This window comes from Pseudorca crassidens, chromosome 1, assembly GCF_039906515.1.
Source record: "Pseudorca crassidens isolate mPseCra1 chromosome 1, mPseCra1.hap1, whole genome shotgun sequence".
In the NCBI taxonomy this organism is placed as follows: Eukaryota; Metazoa; Chordata; class Mammalia; order Artiodactyla; family Delphinidae; genus Pseudorca; species Pseudorca crassidens.
In genome coordinates this window covers 50940008-50960222 of record NC_090296.1, presented here as the reverse complement: position 1 = coordinate 50960222, position 20215 = coordinate 50940008, and the positions used below count along the sequence as shown (strand labels likewise).

Here is a 20215-nt window from a genome sequence, read left to right as displayed (position 1 = left end):
GCAGGCTTTAGAGTGCAGGCTCAGTAGTTGTGGTGCACGGGCTTAGTTGCTCTGCGGCATGTGGGATCTTCCCGGACCAGCGCTCGAACCCGTGTCCCCTGCATTGGCCGGCGGATTCTTAACCACTGAGCCACCAGGGAAGCCTGAGATTTCCTATTTCTTTGGTGAGACTCTGTATTTTTTCAATTGTTTCAAGTGTGTCCACAACTGTTCATCGAAGTATTTTTATGATGGCTGCTGTAAAATCTTTGTCAGATAATTCTAATATCTTTGTCATAGTGGTGTTGGCATTTATTGATTCCCTTTTTTCATTCAGTCTGAGATCTTCGTTTGAGAATTTGATGATTTTTTGGAGAATAATCTGTAATTTTTGGTTGAGATCTGAATATTTTGAGCATTATAAGACTTTGGATCTTATTTACCCTTCTGTTTTAGCTGGCTTCCTCTAGCACCTCTCCAACAGGAAGGTGGAGCACCACTTCATTACTGCCAGGTGGGAACAGAAGCCAGGTTCCTCATTAGGCTGTTGACAGCCTAGGGGGATGGCTCCCTGTTACTGCTGGGTGTGTGATGGGGATTACTGGCTTCCCACTAAGCCTCCAGTGATACCTCCCTGCTGGAAGGGGTAGAAGTGCCTCATTACTGCTTCCCACATGGTTTTCACTGATACCACACCACGAGGGGCAAGCAGCGTTGGGGATGAAGCGGGTAATGGTGGAAGAGGGTGCTGGCCTCCATATGGTGAAGATCCTGACTCTCCAGCAGGCCCCCTATGATACCACCCTAGCAGAAAGGAGAAGGCATACCTCCTTACTGCCTAGTGGAGGGGGAAGTCCAGGCTCCCCATGTGGTCTCCAATGACAACAAGGGCTTGGGTGGGTGGGGCTCATCACCTCCTGATGGGGATGAAAGGTCCCATTCCCTGCTCTGCCTAGTGAGGAGGCAGGAGATTGGGACACCTCGTTAAGAGCCTGGCAAGGGTGAAAGTCTAGGCTGCTAACCTGGCCCTGGCTACCATGGGTGAAGGTGGGGCTACAGTTTTTTTCTTTGGGTTTTAGCAGGAGTAAAGTGGCTATTTTCTAAAGGTTTTCTGTCTTGCTAGGTTGCCCCTTTCCTAATCCTTTTTTTAAAGAAAGCAAGCTTTCCTTGAGGCTTTTTGGCATTTCCAGGTTTCCAGCTTCTTAAGCTCTAAGCCTGGGATAGATATGGCAAAAAGAAAACCCAGGGAACTCACCACCATGTCATTCCTTGGTTCTCTAGGTCTCTAGTCAGTCTGCCTTCTTCTCTCCATTTTCAGAGTCTTCTTATGCTTGTTTTATATGCAATGTCCAGGATTTTTAGTTGTACTTAGAAGGAGGAATTGGGAAAAGTATGTCTACTCCATCTTCCTGGAAGCAGACTGTATTAACTTTTTTTGGTTTTTTTCTTTTGGCCGTACCACATGGCTTGTGGGATCTTAGCTCCCCGACCAGGGATTGAACCTGGGCCACAGCAGTGAAAGCACCGAGTCCTAACCACTGGACCGCCACGGAACTCCTCCAGATTTTTTTTTTTTTTTTCAGTACGCGGGCCTCTAACTATGGTGGCCTCTCCCGTTGCGGAGCACAGGCTCCGGACGCGCAGGCTCAGCAGCCATGGCTCACGGGCCCAGCCGCTCCACGGCATGTGGGATCTTCCCGGACTGGGGCACGAACCCGTGTCCCCTGCATCGGCAGGCGGACTCTCAACCACTGTGCCACCAGGGAAGCCCTCCCCCAGATTTTATTAATTTTTATGATTACCTTCTATTCAGGGCAAATGATATTGATTGAAAAAGTTCTCCAGCAATTCTGTGATGTCTCTTTTCCTCCCACATTAAGAGAACTAATGCTATAGCATAAGGAAATGCATTAAATTATTCTAAGATCTCTATAAAGCAATTCAGGAATAGGTCAAAAGACCAGGTCACAGAACAGTTTAGAACTTTTTATAAATTAATTAGATTTATCAATAGTCCACTCCTACCTACTCTAATTCTAATGTTGGTTTTATTATGTAATAGTGATGGTAGTATATAATTATTTTATATTAGGTATTATTATATCAGATATAATTCTCCACGAAGCATTAAAGTCTGTGACTTTGATATATTTATGTTATTTGATTGTTAAAATTTTGTTTTGCTTACACACTACATTGATATGTTTTGTAAAGCTATAACTTGTAAGAAGCCTACTGGAGCTTGCTTTAGCAAAAAGAAAGGTAATTTTATATAAAGATACAGGTACTTCATGAAACTCAAGGGTTGGTATGGAGACAGACTCCAGGAAGGGCCTGGAACTGTGCAATGGAGCCCGAGGAATAATCTGTTTTGTCTCTACTTCTCTCTGAACATCTGCTTTTTCTTTCTCCCCAAAGACTAACCCTGTCTGCCACGCAGTACTCATAAGCAGAATATGGGGCTTCCCTGGTGGCGCAGTGGTTGAGAGTCCGCCTGCCGATGCAGGGAACACGGGTTCGTGACCCGGTCCGGGAAGATCCCACATGCCGCGGAGCGGCTGGGCCCGTGAGCCATGGCCGCTGAGCCTGCGCGCCCGGAGCCTGTGCTCCGCGACGGGAGAGGCCACAACAGTGAGAGGCCCGCGTACTGCAAAAAAAAAAAAAGAATATGGCTGTGACACAGTCCCTAGTTAGGAGGATATGGACCCACTGGGAAGACACATACTGATATGGTCTTCCTTCAGATCTGATTTTAAATTCTTAGGAATAAGAATCTGATTAGCAAATTAGGATAATGAGTCTATCTGTGGTCCAGCTGGTATGGCCAGAGATGTATGTGTGGAAGGGTCACATGGAAAAACCAGTAGGACAAGAGTGTTCTTGTGGATGGGGATGGCCATTTCCAAAGACAGCCTAAAAGTGACCAATAAACTGGGTATCTTGTTCTATTCCTAGAATCTTTGATATACCGTTAACAATGTATCTATATTGAAATTGTTATAAAGTCCCAGGTTAACCTTCTTATATAACCAACATTACTACTGTGAAAGCAAGTTGAATTCATGACTTATGTTTCTTGTAACGTTTAAAAGATATACTAAGCAGCAGAAAGACCCATTTTTACATTTGGAAATAAAGCCGAACATCAGAAACTGCTTCAAAGGCTCTAGAACTTTCCTTTTCCAGCATCAATCTAGTCAGTTTGGGAAGTCAGCACACAGGGTAGCAGGTTTTCCCATGGTGAAGAGAGCACAGGAACTGTCACCCTAGTTCACCTGAGAGAGTCACAGCACCATTGACCCTAGTTTATTAAATTGTCATGTTACCCTTGAAGCCAGTCTTTAGCTCAGCAGACTTATGTTATTTAACTATTATTTGTGGACATATAATCCAGGTGTCTTTCTAAGCCTTTTGGAATATAAATCTTTCTTGCTTAAAATGGAAACAAACTCATAAGTTTTGCCCAGCTAAGCCATTGTTAAACTGGTTATAGTGTAACATTTACCTAGGATTTTACAACCATTTCCACACTCATAAATCTTGGTCATTGTGTTCAGAACTGTATATTAGAGTAGGAGCAACTACAGACAATAATATACTGATGGTTCAAAGGTACTGAATAGCAAAAACTGTTCCACTGTTTATTCTTGGTGCACATAAAGCAACATTAAAAAAAGAAAAGGTTATGGAGGAGGAAATCTCATATAAATCTACCTGGTTATGCTTTTCTAAGGAATTCTTCCTTTCAACCCCAAACTGGGTTTTGGATTAGGTTAGGGTATCAGTTTACAACATTGCCAAGTTCTGCTTTTCAATACAATCCTCTTCTTTTTTCCTTCCTTCCTCCCTATCTCCCTTCCTTTTTTCTTTCTATCTTCCTTCCTTTCTTCTTCTTTCCTACTCACTTTTTCATTCATTCATTTATTCTCTCTTTGAAACAGCACTATGTGGCATTTAAAACCATTTAATTATTTGGTTTCTAATCTATAAACAGTTTTAAATTTACTGACTTACCAACTGTTTCTTGAGATTTGAAATACTGATTCTTTTCTCTGGATTCTGTAACATGGAAAGTTCTTCCACTTTTCTTTTACCACCAACCTAGCCATATGGAGCATCTCCTTGGGAAGCTGAATCTCTAACCAGCAAGTCAGAAACTAAGGCAGATCAAATGCAAAATCCCATGCTAGAGGCAAGGAGTAATACACAGAGCTAAAACTGCATGATGCCTTAAAATTAGTAAATCTACTTGTTTAGTACCATTGTGATGCATTCACCAATTAGGGGTCACTGTTTTGCTTATATGCTGTTTTCTTCCTGTATCTCTAAGAATGAGGGAAAACAAAAACAGAAACGAAACAAGACAAAGCAAAAGACAAAACCTATAAATTAGGAAATTTAAAGCTGGAATGACTATAAAGACAGGACAAGGATTTTTAGCCCTCAGATCTTTGGTGTCCCTTGAATGTCTTCCTCAAGGGCACACTGTGCACCAACACACTGCTATACAGTATGTTATTGTACAATAACAACATAGCTGCATAACTGATAGCACAGGGCCCAACAAATGTTACTGCACACACCGCACGCACTGTTGTGTTATTACTTAATTACAAGGTTTGGAGTATTCAGTCAATTAAGCAGTCTAAACGATTTAGCCTCTCTGTTCTAAACAAAAGTCTTTTTCAGAGAATCAATATTGTAAACTAACTATCTGTCAGTTTAGGCCAAAGTAATAATCCTGCTTTAGCTTAAAAACACTCTTCTGATATTGAAAATTAAATTTCTGAGATTATATGCTTCTTCATAACAGGGGATGTTATGAATACTTCCAGGATATGAAATGTTTCTCACTCCAACCATTTTACTGATTCAAATGGTTGATTTGAAAACAACACATTCATAAACTTCCATGAGAAGGAACATAATTTTAACAGATTAGAAATAATGATGATTCTATAATTTTACGTGTATGACTCTATTTTCAAATGACCATCTAATGGGAAAATTACTAACACAATCAGATGTTCAATTCGTACAATGTTGGTAAAAGATTTTATTTTGAATTCTTTAAATTAAAATGTGTATTATTCAGGGTTCTTATTCACAGTCAAGAAAAACTGACCCTGATTAACTTGAGCAGAAAATAATTTTATTGGAAATCTATCAAGAGGGCCTACAGAATTGTCAGGAAGGCTGTAGAGACAGGGTAGAAAAGGCACTGCTAGGACTATGTCATAGAATTGATGGCTTTAGACATGTCCTGCTAGTGTTTTCACTGTGACACTTGTCATTGGCGCTTCTGCCATTGGATATCTGCCACCATGCTGCTGGACTCAGTCACTCTGAACCCTTGTCCCAGCAACTGTGGAATTTTGAATCTCTCAAAATTCAAAGCCTGGACTAGGACATTGATTACTTAATTGGTTGAACCCAGTTCACTTACCCAAACCCTAGCTACCAGGGAAATAGGAAAAGGAATATCTATTTGCACCCCTTCATCTTTCCTTCTACCTAAATTGTGATTCAGTCAAATAGAAGTGTTTGCATACTGGGCAGCCAAATGAGAAGTATCCACAGACAAGTTTTAGTCTAGAGCTTATGACTTTGATCATCCTATGGTTGCCAAGTGTCTTGTCTTACTTTCTCTTCACTTAATGTCTTACTTTCTCTTCATTTAATGGTGTTGACTAGTTGATGGGGCTCCATTAATAATTCAATAAATTTAGCTATAATTATAGTATATTTTCAAAACACTTTTCTTTGCAAGAATTTAGAAATATTTATGCCTTTGTCTGACAGGTCTAATGCCTTGGTAACTTATAATGGATTATTGTGATTAAAGTTTTTGCACTATACTATGCAAAACTTTGTGTGTGTGGGTATACATCTTGGGGATGAGGAATAAGAAAATAAGTAAAGCTCAGAATGCATAGAATTTTTTGATGTGAAGGGAAGTTAGCAATTAGTTCAGTGCTTCTGAATCTTAGCTATATATTAGAATCACTCAGGGAGCCTTAAAAAAATACTGGGGGGTAGAACCTCGATCACAGATATTTTGACTTAATTAACCTGGGGTGGGCTCAATAATTTATACAGTCTAAAAATGCCCCAGCTGATTTTAACGTGCAGCCAGAGCTGAAAACCATTGATCTAGTCCAGCTTCCAGAGTTCACACAATAGAGAAAAGAACACCAGGCTTGGATCAAAGAAGTGTTAATTCAAATCTCCTCTGTACCGTTTATAGACCTTAAGAAAGTTGCTTACCCTCTCAGTGCCTCGGCTCCTTCAACTGAAAAGGAGAATAACATATACTGCCCTAATCAATTAAGAGAGATTTCTCTATTGCAGGAACAGAGAAATTGATGATCAACGAGGATGAACAAATTACCCAAGTTAAACCTAAGTCAAGAAGTATTGGGAGTAAGTTAAGGATGTAATTTAGCTTTTTCTATTCACTTGTGCCACCAGACTATGTTGCCCCAGTGTTTATTTTTATGGTCTGAAGCCATAACTATTAAACAATTTGCTAAAATATCAACTGTAATTAAAACTTTTGTTTTTAGTTCTATCTTTTCCACTTTTAATATTGCTGAAAATGAGATGAAGTCTTCTGAGCTTCCGAACAACTGTGTGAAGTACTCAGGGAGAGAGCATAATGTGAGGGTTAAGAGGATCAGCTGTAGATTCACCATTTAATCTCAACTCTGTGACTTTCAAAAAATTACTCAACCTCTTTGACCCTCAGTTTCCACTAACACTCAAAGCTACCTCACATGGTTGCTGCGCAGATTAAAGTAAAATATTTAAAGTAATTTAGTACAGTGTTTATGACAACAATCAATAAATAGTGACTATTTTCATTCGAGATGATATTCTTCATCTCGTTCAACAGATAAAAAAAATGAAGTTTACAAAGACTGAAAGGAAAGGATTCACAGCTATAAAACGGAGGGGTAACACTCTGAACCCCAATCTTCTGACTCCAAATCCTTCTTTCAGTTTTAAGATAGGGCATACGTATTAAGGCAGATGGTAAGTAAATTAAATCATTGCCAGAATATTAATAACTTAAGTAAATTTACTTCAGGCTGAAGTAAATTTAAGTAAATTTAGTTCAGGCTGAAGCTTGTAAGGTTATCATTTAACCAATCTACCATTATCAAACTGTCTTACATTGTGACATAAAAAGTATGTTACCTTATGTTATTACAGCATCTTCTTAAAAAAAAAACACACACTGTTTTCCTGTTTTTCCTCCCTTTGGTTTATTTACATTTCAAGCTTTCACCTTTTTTGAACTTTACGTCTAACTTTACCACTAACCATTCGATACAAAAAGGTTGAAGTTTTCTACAAACATTATTTAACCATCAAATGGGGTTTGCGGACAGAAAGGTCAGTGTTACACTCAGTTTACACACGAGGTAACTCAGTAAGGTTAAATGTCCAAATCCAGGCGACAGAAGTAGTCTTTCTGATTCTAAATCCTACGCTAAGATTATGTCGTCGAGGCTTCTTAAAGTTAAGAATGAGTGGCTGGGTGAGAAGCTACTACTAATCACACTAAAAGGAGATGATATTTAAATATTAAAAATCACCTTCTAAAAAGTTGAAAAAGCGGCAAGGCACGGGAACTTTTGATAATACTGTAATTTTTAAGAAACGTGGACTGGTCCTGACGAGATGTGTAAGATAGGGCTCCAATGTCCAAAAGACGGGCTTCAGAGCAAACCCAAACCCAGTAAAAGCGCCGCACTGACTGGCAGATTCCACGCGAACCACTAGCCTCCCACGTGTCTTTCAGGAAACGCAGAGCACGAGGGATAAAGGGAAGCCAAAGAAGGCTGGGGGAAAGGTAAAAACAGCGGCTAGGGCTTCCCTGTGAGACTGAGGGCACACGAAGGCTGGGGCGGGCTGGAGGGAACTCGCGGAGCATCTGGCGGGCACCAGGGTCCGAGAACAGGCCTGGAAGCAGCACGGGGGAGGCGTTCGTCAGGGGAGCAGGCGGTCCGCGGGCCCCACACCATGGAGCTCCGCAGTGGATCGGCTCTTCTGGTTTGAATGGGGGCGGAGGAGGAGAGAGTGCGGAAGAGGAATGCAGAGAGTGGACAAGACGCTAGAGCAGCGACAGGTGGCCGCGGGTGAGAGTCCGAGATTCGCGGGGTTGGGGGCTGGCCGCACCTGCGAGCCCTCTGAGCCGCCGTAGCCCCGCCCCTCCGCGCGTGGCGCCCCGACGCTTAGCGCGCGGGCTGCTCTCTTTACAGAGGTCGCTCTTGTCCGAACGGGCGGCCTCTGCTGCGCCTGCGTGGTCGGGAGGGGAAGTGAGGCGGTTTCCTCGGCGCCTTTTCCGGCGGCGGCGGCGGCGGCGGCGGCAGAGCTGGGAGGAGGCGGTGGAGGCCGGAGGGAGCCCGCGCTCGGGGCGGCGGCTGGAGGTAACCTACTGGACTGAGCTGGCAAGGCGGGCCCCCTCGGTCTCCACTCTCCTCTGGGGCTCTAGCAGTAACTTCCTTCTCCCTGTCTCTGTCTGCAGGCAGCGCACCGAGTTCCCGCGAGGATCAATGACCTGACGGGGCGCCGGAGCCGCGCTGCCTCTCGGGTGGCCTGGGTCGCTGGTGAGCGTGGTGCTCGCGGACCGGGAGCCGGGCCGAAGGGCCGCAGTCTCCCGCGGCGGAGCGAGGAGAAGGCGGAGGAGCGGGAACCGCGGCGGCGCTCGCGCGGCGCCTGCGGGGGGAAGGGCAGTTCCGGGCCGGGCCGCGCCTCAGCAGGGCGGCGGCTCTCCCGGCGCAGACTCAGCGTCCCGGCGGCCGCGGCGACTGGAGGAATCAAGTTGTGCGGTGGGTGATGCCCGAGTGAGCGACGGGTCCGGGACTCTCCCCCGAGGAGGCGACTCCCACGCAGGCCGCACGGGCGCCCTCGCGATTGGGAGGCTCCGTTTCGGTTTCGCGGCGGCGGCGGCGGCGTTGTTGGCGGAGGGGACCCGGGACACCTGAATGCCCCCGGCCCCGGCTCCTCCGACGCGATGGGGAAGGTGCTATCTAAGATCTTCGGAAACAAGGAAATGCGGATCCTCATGTTGGGCCTGGACGCAGCCGGCAAGACAACCATCCTGTACAAGTTGAAGCTGGGCCAGTCGGTGACCACCATCCCTACCGTGGGTTTCAACGTGGAGACCGTGACTTACAAAAACGTCAAGTTCAACGTGTGGGATGTGGGCGGCCAGGACAAGATCCGGCCGCTCTGGCGGCATTACTACACCGGGACCCAGGGTCTGATCTTCGTAGTGGACTGCGCCGACCGCGACCGCATCGACGAGGCCCGCCAGGAGCTGCACCGCATTATCAATGACCGGGAGATGAGGGACGCCATAATCCTCATCTTCGCCAACAAGCAGGACCTGCCCGATGCCATGAAACCCCACGAGATCCAGGAGAAACTGGGCCTGACCCGGATTCGGGACAGGAACTGGTATGTGCAGCCCTCCTGTGCCACCTCGGGGGACGGACTCTATGAGGGGCTCACATGGTTAACCTCTAACTACAAATCCTAATGAGCCTCTTCTCCGCCCATCCCCCGGAAGGAGAGAAATCAAAAACCCATTCATAGGATTATCGCCACCATCACCTCTTTCAGTTGCCACTTTCTCTTCTTTGAATTTGAACTCTGGAGTTACCGTTCTGCGGTTTGGGGGAGGGGGTTAGGGGTTTCTTTTTTGTTTTGTTTTCTTTTTTTTTTCTTTGCTTTGCGTTAGGATGCTCTGATCTGACTTTTTTGACATGAACACAAAGTGCTAGATGCTCTTGTTGACTTCCAGCAAATGGGATGGGGGAAATATAGCAGTTCTTGGTAAATTCCTTTATAATAATGGTTTGATTTTTTTATTTCGAGAGAATCTTCTTTTCCAATGTATGCTTTTTTCCTTTTTGCCCAGTTTCCTTATCACTTGCTGTAGATGGCTTATTTTGCATTCATGCAGACTGTGTTGCAAGTCTGTTTCATCTAGTAAACTGAAAATTATTGCTTAATCAAACTGCCGTTTGTCTTTTATATTTAAGGCCTTTTCCCCCTCCCTTATGAGTTCTGACTTTAACTTAGTAAATTCAAATGTGACCTTTTATATCTAAGACCAGTATAGTAAACAGCCCACGGTGGCAAATAATGAGTAATATCATTGTAATATGTTCCAGTTGCACATCACTGTGTTAAACAGGTAATGTAAGAAGTTCTTTGAAATTTCAACTCTTAAGTTCTGAAACATACATCATGCATGAGTAAGGATAAAACTCAAGTTCCCCGTTACATAGCTAACTTACACTGCATAAAACTATGAAAATGTAACCTGTCAAGGACACAGATTTTTTTTTTTCACTGCAAAGTTAGCAACTTTGCTGTGTTTTCCCTTTTTTAACTTTAAAAATAGACTTTTCCAGAAAATGGAGCAATAATGGTGTATGCCACACACAGATGAAATATTTGTAGATATTTTAAGTGACTTTTGGGCAAAACTGGAATATATACTTTTACCATGTTTCAAATGTCTAAGACCAATAGTTTTTAAATTACTAGAATGTTTATTCATGAATAAAGCATTTAACAGTTCAAATTACATGCACCTTTTACCTAGCTGGAAAAAAAAATTCGTGTTTCCACATTACAGCAATTGATTAAGCTGAAGATATAAGTCTTTTTTTTTTTAATAGATGAGTGATCCATATCTCCATTAATTAGAACACTGGAAAAGATGTTTTATGGAAAAGGTATTCTGTTTGATTAACTCATGCTAATAGTCAGATACCCTGTTGGTTCAATAATACACTATCTCCTTTGAGGAAGGAAATGTGATGAATGAATGATGTGTAGACTTGAGGAATGACAGAAGGGGAAGTAGGATGCAGAGGAAGAACCTACAGATGACAATGAATGTAAACTTACTTTTCTTCAAGGGTAAGCAGTGTGCTCACTGGTGATATCTAGATCCTAACAAGATTACTTGCTTAGCTGGTTAGGACCAGTAACTAGATTATTGAGACCACTATGATAATACTTTGAACCAAATGTTAATGCTTGATACAGAATTGTGTAGCAGCATCTGGTTCTTATATAGCCTTAAGGATTGATTTTAGAGATCCTCAAGGAATTAAACTTAGGGAATTCAGAAATGTAGACTGCAAAGGCAGTATACAGGAAAAGGTGGAGTGGGTTTTGTTTATGAGGGTGTCTGAAAACTAAAATTGAACGGGATATCATGGTATATGATTTGACAGTATTGGTCCTTCATGCTTTGGCCATATTGTATAATGGAGCTTTTACCAAAGATGTATGAGAGGTATAAGGCTATAGAAAGTTAACTCTTCAAAGTAAAACTCTTGACAAACATTTTACTTAAGGCAGATGAGAAGAGGTGCTATGTTGTAGGCTCCTAATGGTGCAGAGGGATTTTTGAATTCAAATGCAACTAAAGTATGAAGTTCTCAGTTTCACTTTAGTAGAAGTATCTCTAGAAATGAAGCTGACGCACATCTAAGAACATTTTAGTTGCTTTTAAAATTCCCATAGCTCCATCATAAATTTAATTACTAGTGTTTTAAACGATTACATATTAAGGTACATAAACATGGGTTATATAAATATCAATGTTATAGTAACATCCTGAAGCGACAAGCACAAAGGTATAAATGCCTAAACTGGAGGAAACTTGAAACCCTCATGTTAATTCTTAAATGTAGTATTTCTAACTTGTGACAGACAGATTGGTAGGCAGCCATTTTTTGTTTGTCTTAAAATAACTGGGGGCATAGTTAAAATTTTATACATCAAGTGATTGCTATGGAATGTTGCAGGTGAGATGTGGTTATTTTTAGTTTATTTGAAATGTCTTAACTGAAGGTGGGGGGAGGAGGGAAAGCAAATATTTGAAATTTGGAAAACCTTAAACCTTTTGCTAAGAAATTGTAATTTTCACTTACATTTTCTTTAAGGATATAAAAGGTTGATAATTGATGTAGTTAAATTGAATCATAACCACTGATGATCATGGGGCAGGTAATTATAGCCTGCAAAAAAAGTTACAATCTAAGAAGTTAAGAAATAAGATCCTGAAGTTTTTGTTTAATTGCATCAATTTCTGTATTTTATGTGAATTTATAAACTGAAGTAAGTTTTCAATGAGGTTAATCTTGTCTAATATAAGTAAATGAGTCTGTAGACTGTGATCTCCCCAAACTAAAAAGTACAGTACTTGGAATTGTGTTCTTTATGGTTGTAGTGTTGGTAAAGCACTAATATGCAGAAAATAAAGGAATTACACAGTGCAGTTTCTCACGTTACGTTACTCGTTTGAACTAGATTAAGTGGGACGTGTGGTGTGTTGGGCCATGTTATTCTCCAGGGATATATGGTATAAAGTAACTTAGTTTGGGAGTCACCTAGCTTTTATATGAAGAAAAAAGAATCTGTTTGGTTCTTATAATCCTGGCTATATAGGAGGTTTTGCCCTGATTTAGTTCCACCAAATTTAATCTGATTTTATGATAACTTAGGACACAAAAGCAGTTGGAAATGTTTTAAAAATGAAAGTTCTATAGCAGTTTTTATTATGCTACTGCTTTTTCAGAAATCACAACCTTCGAGTTTTTAGGACAGAACTGTGTCTCTAAAGAATTGGCCTACGGAGTAGTCTTAACCCTTGACAATTGACTTGGATTTTAGAAAGTTTGTCTTTCAGAAACCAAGGTTGCTTGTCTGATAAGAATGGCAGAATTGTAGCCATTTAGAAAATAAAATAGTAGATGAAGAATAACTTGTTGGATAAAGGGGTTTTTAAACACAGTTCCTTTCCTTGTAGGCCTCCCTTCTTGTATTAGCAATTTTGGTAGTTTGATTTTAGAATATCTTAGTGTGATCTCTAGTGTGATTTAACTCCCACATTAATGTTGTTAATGGCTATCAAGTGTCAATTTACCAGAGATAGCAGTAGAAGATATTTTACACTTTAGTGAGTTTTTATGTTTTAATATAATTTAGAAATATAGTAGCCATAATCTGAATGGTGGTGGAGCTTACTAAATTCCCAAAGTTATTTCCTCTATACCTTGCCAAATATATATATGGATTATGATACGGCAGATCTTATAGGTAAAAATTGTAAAACCACATATAGCAATTAAAAATAATTTGTTTAATCACTGAGCCTAATGTATCTGGAGTATAATATTCAATAGAATCTAGCCTTTTGCTTTGCTTATATTGAATGGTAAAAGACAAAGTAGGAAAGATTTGCAATTACAATATTACGAAATTTATAAAACGGGAATGTTGGGAGATGGAGTGATAGAAGAGGCAAAGTAACTTTTCCCTCCCCACTTTGCTAAACTTGAAAGTTGCCAGACTAGATTAGTGAGTTGAATGGTCAGGGAATAAATACATACAGGTGAGGTCAAAGAGGCAGAATGGGTCTGTAGAGGGGTTTAGGACTAACAGTAGAAATTTGTTATTAAATAAGTCAAAGTAATGGTAAACTTCCAGGGAATTAGTCTAGAAATAACTTACTTTGTGGGACAGTAAGAAAATGGGTTTGAACTTTTTCCCCCTTTATTTAAAATGTTTTATGACTACTTGAAACAAAAAAGTATTTGTCAATCTTCTTGAATACCTTTCCACTTATCTTCATTTAGATATACAGTTGACCCTTGAATAACATGGGTTTGAACTATGTGGATATAAGTGGGTCCACTTATTCATGGATTTTCATTTTCCAATAGTAAACACTACAGTATTACACAGCCTGGGGTTGGCTGAATTAGTGGATACTGTACAACTACAAAGTTACATGAGGATTTGGATTTTCGATTTTGCAGAGGGTCAGCGCTCCTAACCTCGGAGTCGTTCAAGGATCAACTGTATTTCCTCTATGGTATTTGTTTCATAAGTGTGAGGGTAGGTTTATTTATTGAGAGCCTACTGATGTGCCTGGCACTGTTCTAGGGACAGGAGATATATCAGTGAAAAAAAAAATCTGCCTTCATGGAACTTATATTGGTGTTGGGGGGTGGGAGTGAGAAATAAGAACATGTTAGGTGCTATACTATGTATTACATAGTATGTTATATATATAGGGAGACTGGTAGACCTGTATTCAGAGAAGTCCTCATTGAGAAGGTAACATTTGAGCACATTTGAGGGAAGAAAAGTTAATATCAGTGGAATTGATATAGTAACGAAAAGATAATATGTATAGTGTGAAGCTGGGGTGGGGAAACTGGCCAAAGGCAAATCTGTCTACCATTTTTTTTTTTTAAAGTCTTTATTGAATTTGTTACAATATTGCTTCTGTTTTATGTTTTGGTTTTTTGGCCCTGAAGCATGTGGGATGTGGGATCTTAGCTCCCCAACCAGGGATCGAACCTGCACCCCCTGCATTGGAAGGTGAAGTCTTAATCACTGGACCGCCAGGGAAGTCCCTACACTTGTTTTTATAGGGACTAAGCTAAGAATGGTTTTTTACATTTTAAAGGATTTTAAAAGACTGCTCAAAAAAAACAACTGTGATTATGTGACAGAGACAGTATTTATCCTGAAAAGCCTGAAATATTTACTTATCTGGCCGTTGATTGAAAATGTTTCTTGACTCCAGATCTAAAGCCCAATTTTTATTTATTTATTTTGGCCACACCAGGCAGCTTGTGGGATCTTAGTCCTCCAACCAGGGATTGAACCCATGCCCTTGGCAGCGAAAGCACGGAGACCTAACCACTGGACCTCCAGGGAATGCCTACCACAGTCTTACCACGTTTGAACAGTTAGTGAGCTTTGAGACTTACATTTAAATAGTCTAACCTGGATTTTTTTTCCCCTAGATAAGTTTAAATATGTGAAATCAGTAGTTTTTCAGTTATCAGTTTTAACATTCTTAAAATTTTTGTGAATAATTTCATTAAAAGTGTTTATTTTTATGGTGGTTTTACTGGTCTTTGGAAATAAGTTAAAACATGCTTTTCTGTTCAAAGTGCCCTTTCCTCCAGAGAACCTAGATTAGTTTGGAATAGTTTCAGGTAACATCATTGAATTGTGGCTTTTATTCAGTTGGTACTACTGTAATCAAGGCCTGAATCCAGTACTTTTTATTATGAAACTTTGTAAGATGAAGTGTTTATTGAATTGGAAATTTGGTTTATTGAATTGGATATTTGGTTTCTTCTTGTATTATTCCTCTAACCAGTATAAACTAGGAAAAATAATTTACTTCACACATGAATTACTTCTTGCGTAGAGAGTTGTCCTATACTACTAACACAGTAGGATTTGGGAATCCGTAACTATCTTAAAAGAGAACCTAAAACAAATTAGGAGTTATGGAAGTAAGTTTTATGGAGGACATTTACAAGTGAGCTTTAAAAAATAAAAATAATTCTTGTTCATAGAAAGATTTATGTGAAACTGATTATTCTGTTTCCAATTACATCTGAATAGACTGGCCTGAGAAGGTGATAGCATGAGAGGGCAAAAACCAAATTTGTTAAAGGAGTTATAGAAGCAAGGATCTGGACCTCTGAAGTTTATTCTAATATGGCAAACCAAAGTGCTTTCTTTCCATATCTTTTTATTTCTAGAAGTTAGTTTTGTGAACAAGTCTTAGGTTGGAGCTAGGTGAGCCTGAAGAGACCAAATTGGGAAACATTCTAAGAATAATAAGAATTAGCATTTTTTAAATGTTTGCCATGTGCCAGGCATTGTTCTAAGTATTTCATGCATATTTTCTTACTCCTCACAACACCTTGGAAGAAAGGGCTCCCGTTTTATAGTTGAGAAAACTGAGACTTATAGAGGTGTATGTTAATAAGTAGCAGAGCCAGACTTTGGACTCAGGTAGTCTGTACTATACTGGGACTGTGACCAAGGTGAACCACTGGTTAATAATGTACTTAAAATTTTGTGTGGTTTGTTTACAAAAGGCTTACTCTGAGTAATATCCCAAATTTTCTTATTCGATCATCAACAGATTTTGAGTCCCTGTATAATTTGAGTCTTTCTGTATAGTAGAGAACATGATATTGTATTAGACTTCACTTGAGAAAATTTTTTTTTCTATAAAAATGACATGTGACTACCTGATAGATTGTGAATTTTACAGATCATCATGAAAAATAGGAAAAGTTTTCACTGAGCTGATTATTTGTATGGTTATATATAGACTCCTTTTAAGAAAGTTTTAGAAAATTCAGAGTGCACAATTTATATTGTCTCAACCTGATAAATTCATAACTACAGACATTTCAGTTATTGTTTAATAAGTGAATTTTTTGCTTTTTAGATCTCATTACAGCTCACTGTTTTGTAAGTGACAGCAAGAGCCTAGAGTCCAGGGTTAGCGAGGGTGTTTTAATCATGTATTTCGTAATTTAAGCTGGGACTTAAGGATAAAAGTTGATAATTTTGGTAAAATGCAAAATGCCTTATTTAACAGTCCTATTTTATTTCTCAGTAATTTCTATATGAGGTGAAATTTAAGGCTAGGTAAGACATACATATGAAATGTTCAAAGTAAGTAATCGAGTCTATCAAATACTAGACTTAGAATAGAGATATATTGTAGACTGGAGTGGGCTGGAGAAGGCCAGTGGGAATTGAATTGGATGAACCTACAAAGTCAGAGGAATAACAGTATTACTACTTAACTGCATGCTCATTGCGTGCTAGGCACTGTTTTAAGTGCGTGCATGCATTATCTCATTTAAAATGTGTGAGCAAGGGTAGTAATCTACATATAGTATTTGGGAGATAGAGAATAGACTTGTCTGACTAGGGTTGCCAGATTTAGCAAATAAAAATACAGAGCACCGAGTTAAATTTCAGTTTCATGTAAACATTAACTTTTCAGGACAGGTATATCCCAAAGAGTAGACTAAAATTGTTGTTTATCTGAAATTCCAATTCAACTGGGTGACCTATATTTTATCTGCCATCCTATGTCTGACTGGAGTGGTAGGAGAGGAGGTAAGTTTCAAAATGGAAATTAAAAATGGAATTTTTAGAACGCCTCAAGAACTAGACCAAGTAGTTTGGATATTATTTTCTGTATCATGGAAGCCACTGAATTTTAAAAATATTTGTATAGCGGGAGGTAGTCATAGTGTTTAGGAATATTAATCTAGTAGTTTTGTACAGAATCATGTATCAGGGTCATGGATAGAGGTTGGAAGAAAGAAGACCTTTCAAGAGACTGTTAATTCAGTTGAGAGAACGAAGATCAAGTATAGCATTAAAGAAAATGAGAAACAAAAAAATAAAAAAAATTTTTTTTTGCTGCTTTGGGTCTTCATTGCTACACTTTCTCTAGTTGCGGCGAGCAGGGGCTACTTTTTGTTGTGGTGCACGGGCTTCATATCGTGGGGGTTTCTCTTGTTGCGGAGCACAGGCTCTAGGAGTGGGGGCTTTAGTAGTTACAGCACATGGGCTCAGTAGTTGTGGCACACAGGCTTAGTTGCTCCACGGCATGTGGGATCTTCCCGGACCAGGAATAGAACCCATGTCCCCTGCATTGGCAGGCGGGTTCTTAACCACTGTGCCACCAGGGAAGTCCCAGAAAAAAATATTTTAAAAGAAAAAATGAGAAACAGTGAGATAAAATAAAAGTGGTGGACATACATTAATGTGGAGGGAGAAAGAATTCAGGATTGTGATCCTTAATTTTTATGTAAAAGATAATGATAGCACCACTGATAGAAAGAAACCAATATAGCAGCTTTGAATAGAAACACTTGGATAATTGGGTAAGGTATCTCATTTGCAATCTTGAAAAGAGATTGAATCTGTTAATACTCTCTTTTGTAACTATTCTCTCTTAGAGCAGTGCTGTCCAATATATATATATATATTATATATTGCAAGGCACATATGTAATTTAAAATATTTAATATGTAATTTAAAACATAGTCATGGGCTTCCCTGGTGGCGCAGTGGTTGAGAATCTGCCTGCCAATGCAGGGGACACGGGTTCGAGCCCTGGTCTGGGAAGATCCCACATGTCGCGGAGCAACTAGGCCCGTGAGCCACAACTACTGAGGCTGCGCTCCGCAACAAGAGAGGCCGCGATAGTGAGAGGCCCGCGCACCGCGATGAAGAGTGGCCCCCGCTTGCCACAACTGGAGAAAGCCCTCGCACAGAAACGAAGACGCAACACAGCAAAAATAAAGTCTTTTAAAAAAAAAAAAGTCACATTTTAAAAAGTAAAAATAAACAGGTGAAATCAGTTTTAATAATATTTTTTAACCCAATGTATCAAATATATTATTTCAATGTCACCGGTATACAATAATTATTAATGAGATATTTCACATTCTTTGTTTCCACACAAAATCTTCAAAATCCAAGTGTATACAAAATTATATACCTGAAGCACATCTCAGTTAGGACTAGGCACATTCCAGTGCTCAATAACTTCATGTGGTTAGTGACTATCATATTGGACAGTTCGTTTTTTGAGGATGGTCATTTCTTCCTGATACCATGCCTACAATTTCAGTAACTGCATTAGAGGATATCAGTTAAGATCATTGAGATATGATGAACTTCTTAGGCCAGGGATTGGCAAACTATGATCTGTGAGCCAAATCTGGCCCACTGCCTGTTTTTGTAAATGAAGTTTTATTGGAACGTAATCATGGTCATTTATTTGTGTGCAGTCTATGGCTGCTTTTGCACAGTGACAGCAGGGTTGAGTAGTTAGGACAGAGACCATATGGCCCACAAAGCCTAAAACGTTTACTATCTGGCCCTTTACAGAAGTTTGCCACATCTTTCTAGGTCCCATACTAAAATTCCAAGAAAAACCCATACTTTATACATTTAAATGAGTTTTCAGAAAGAAAGAATATTGAAACAGTTAAAAGATAATGTATATGTTGATTCATTTATTCACCAAGCATTCATCTACTAGGTTCCAGACACGGCACTAGGCCCCATAGCAGGAATAAATAAATGTCCTTAATCTTCAAGAAGGTCACAGTCTAGTTGAAAAATAGAAACATGTACACAGATAATTACAAAGATGTGCTATAACAGACAGTGCATTGACTGCACACCAGAGAGGCACCTTCCTCTGACTGGGGAATGGAAGGCTTCAGAAGAAGACCATCTGAGGTCAGTTTTAAAGGATGAGTAGGAATTATTCAGATAAACAAGAGGTGGTTGACATTTGAGGCAGAACATTATGTGCAAAAGCCAGAAAGTGTTAACATAGCACCACCAGGAATTTACAGTTTATTATGCCTGGAGTTTAGGGTGGACTGGTGTGAGATGAAGATAGAAAGATGATGAGGGGCTGGATCATGAAGTGCCTTTGGTTTTTTAAGGACTTTGGATCCTATAATTTGGGTACTAGGAAACCTTGTGGGATTTTTAAGCATGAAATTGCATGAAGTTTACACTTTAGGGAGCTCACCAAATACTGTGTAAAGGATGAGTATAAAGATCCTAGGCAGGAAACCTACTGTATAGACAAGTTGAGATAGAATTCTCTAGTTGAGGGCTTCCCTGGTGGCACAGTGGTTGAGAGTCCACCTGCCGTTGCAGGGGACGCGGGTTCGTGCCCCCGTCCGGGAAGATCCCACATGCCGCGGAGCGGCTGGGCCCGTGAGCCATGGCCGCTGGGCCTGCACGTCCGGAGCCTGTGCTCCGCAACGGGAGAGGCCACAACTGTGAGAGGCCCGCGTACAGCAAAAAAAAAAAAAAAATCTTAAACATTACTAGTCTATCAACTGAAGATAGTGGGAAAAGAAAGGCTTTTGGTTCATTAATCAAAAACTTTGGGGACTTCCCTGGTGGCTTCCCTGGAGCCATGGCCGCTGAGCCTGCGCGTCCGGAGCCTGTGCTCCGCAACGGGAGAGGCCACAACAGTGAGAGGCCCGCGTACCGCTGAAGCAATGGGTATGGTGGTGGAGAGGAGAGGATACATCTGAGAAATACTTGAATGATATTTTGCGAAGTATGTTCTGTGGCACACTGATCACAGGAGATAATCCTTGGAAAAAAGGCTGCCAAGCTATTTGGGAAACGCTTCATATTGTTAACTGCATTTGGGATTCACAAGGCACTTTAGCAGTATATTGAAGATTCTCAGAAGTCCTGCCTTAACCCAGCATTTCCCAAACTCATTTGATCACCAAACCCTAATATTTAAACAAACAAACCAATAAGGGTTCCAAGGACTATGGTTTGGAAAACACTATTTTAGAGACAG

General features: G+C 40.4%; 1 protein-coding gene across 1 annotated transcript; it reads left to right on the top strand.

The window, feature by feature from the left end:
- The first annotated feature begins 8248 nt into the window (after positions 1-8248).
- Positions 8249-10009, top strand: ARF6 (ADP ribosylation factor 6). The gene is made up of 2 exons (XM_067736617.1): positions 8249-8414; positions 8513-10009. The coding sequence occupies exon 2, from the start codon at positions 9002-9004 to the stop codon at positions 9527-9529; it is 528 nt and encodes a 175-aa protein (XP_067592718.1). The 5' UTR covers positions 8249-8414; positions 8513-9001; the 3' UTR covers positions 9530-10009.
- The last annotated feature ends 10206 nt before the right edge of the window (positions 10010-20215 follow it).

What these genes read in the sequence shown, in the direction of transcription:
- ARF6 (XM_067736617.1), top strand. Translation starts at nt 9,002, where the DNA reads ATGGGGAAGGTGCTATCTAAGATCTTCGGAAACAAGGAAATGCGGATC.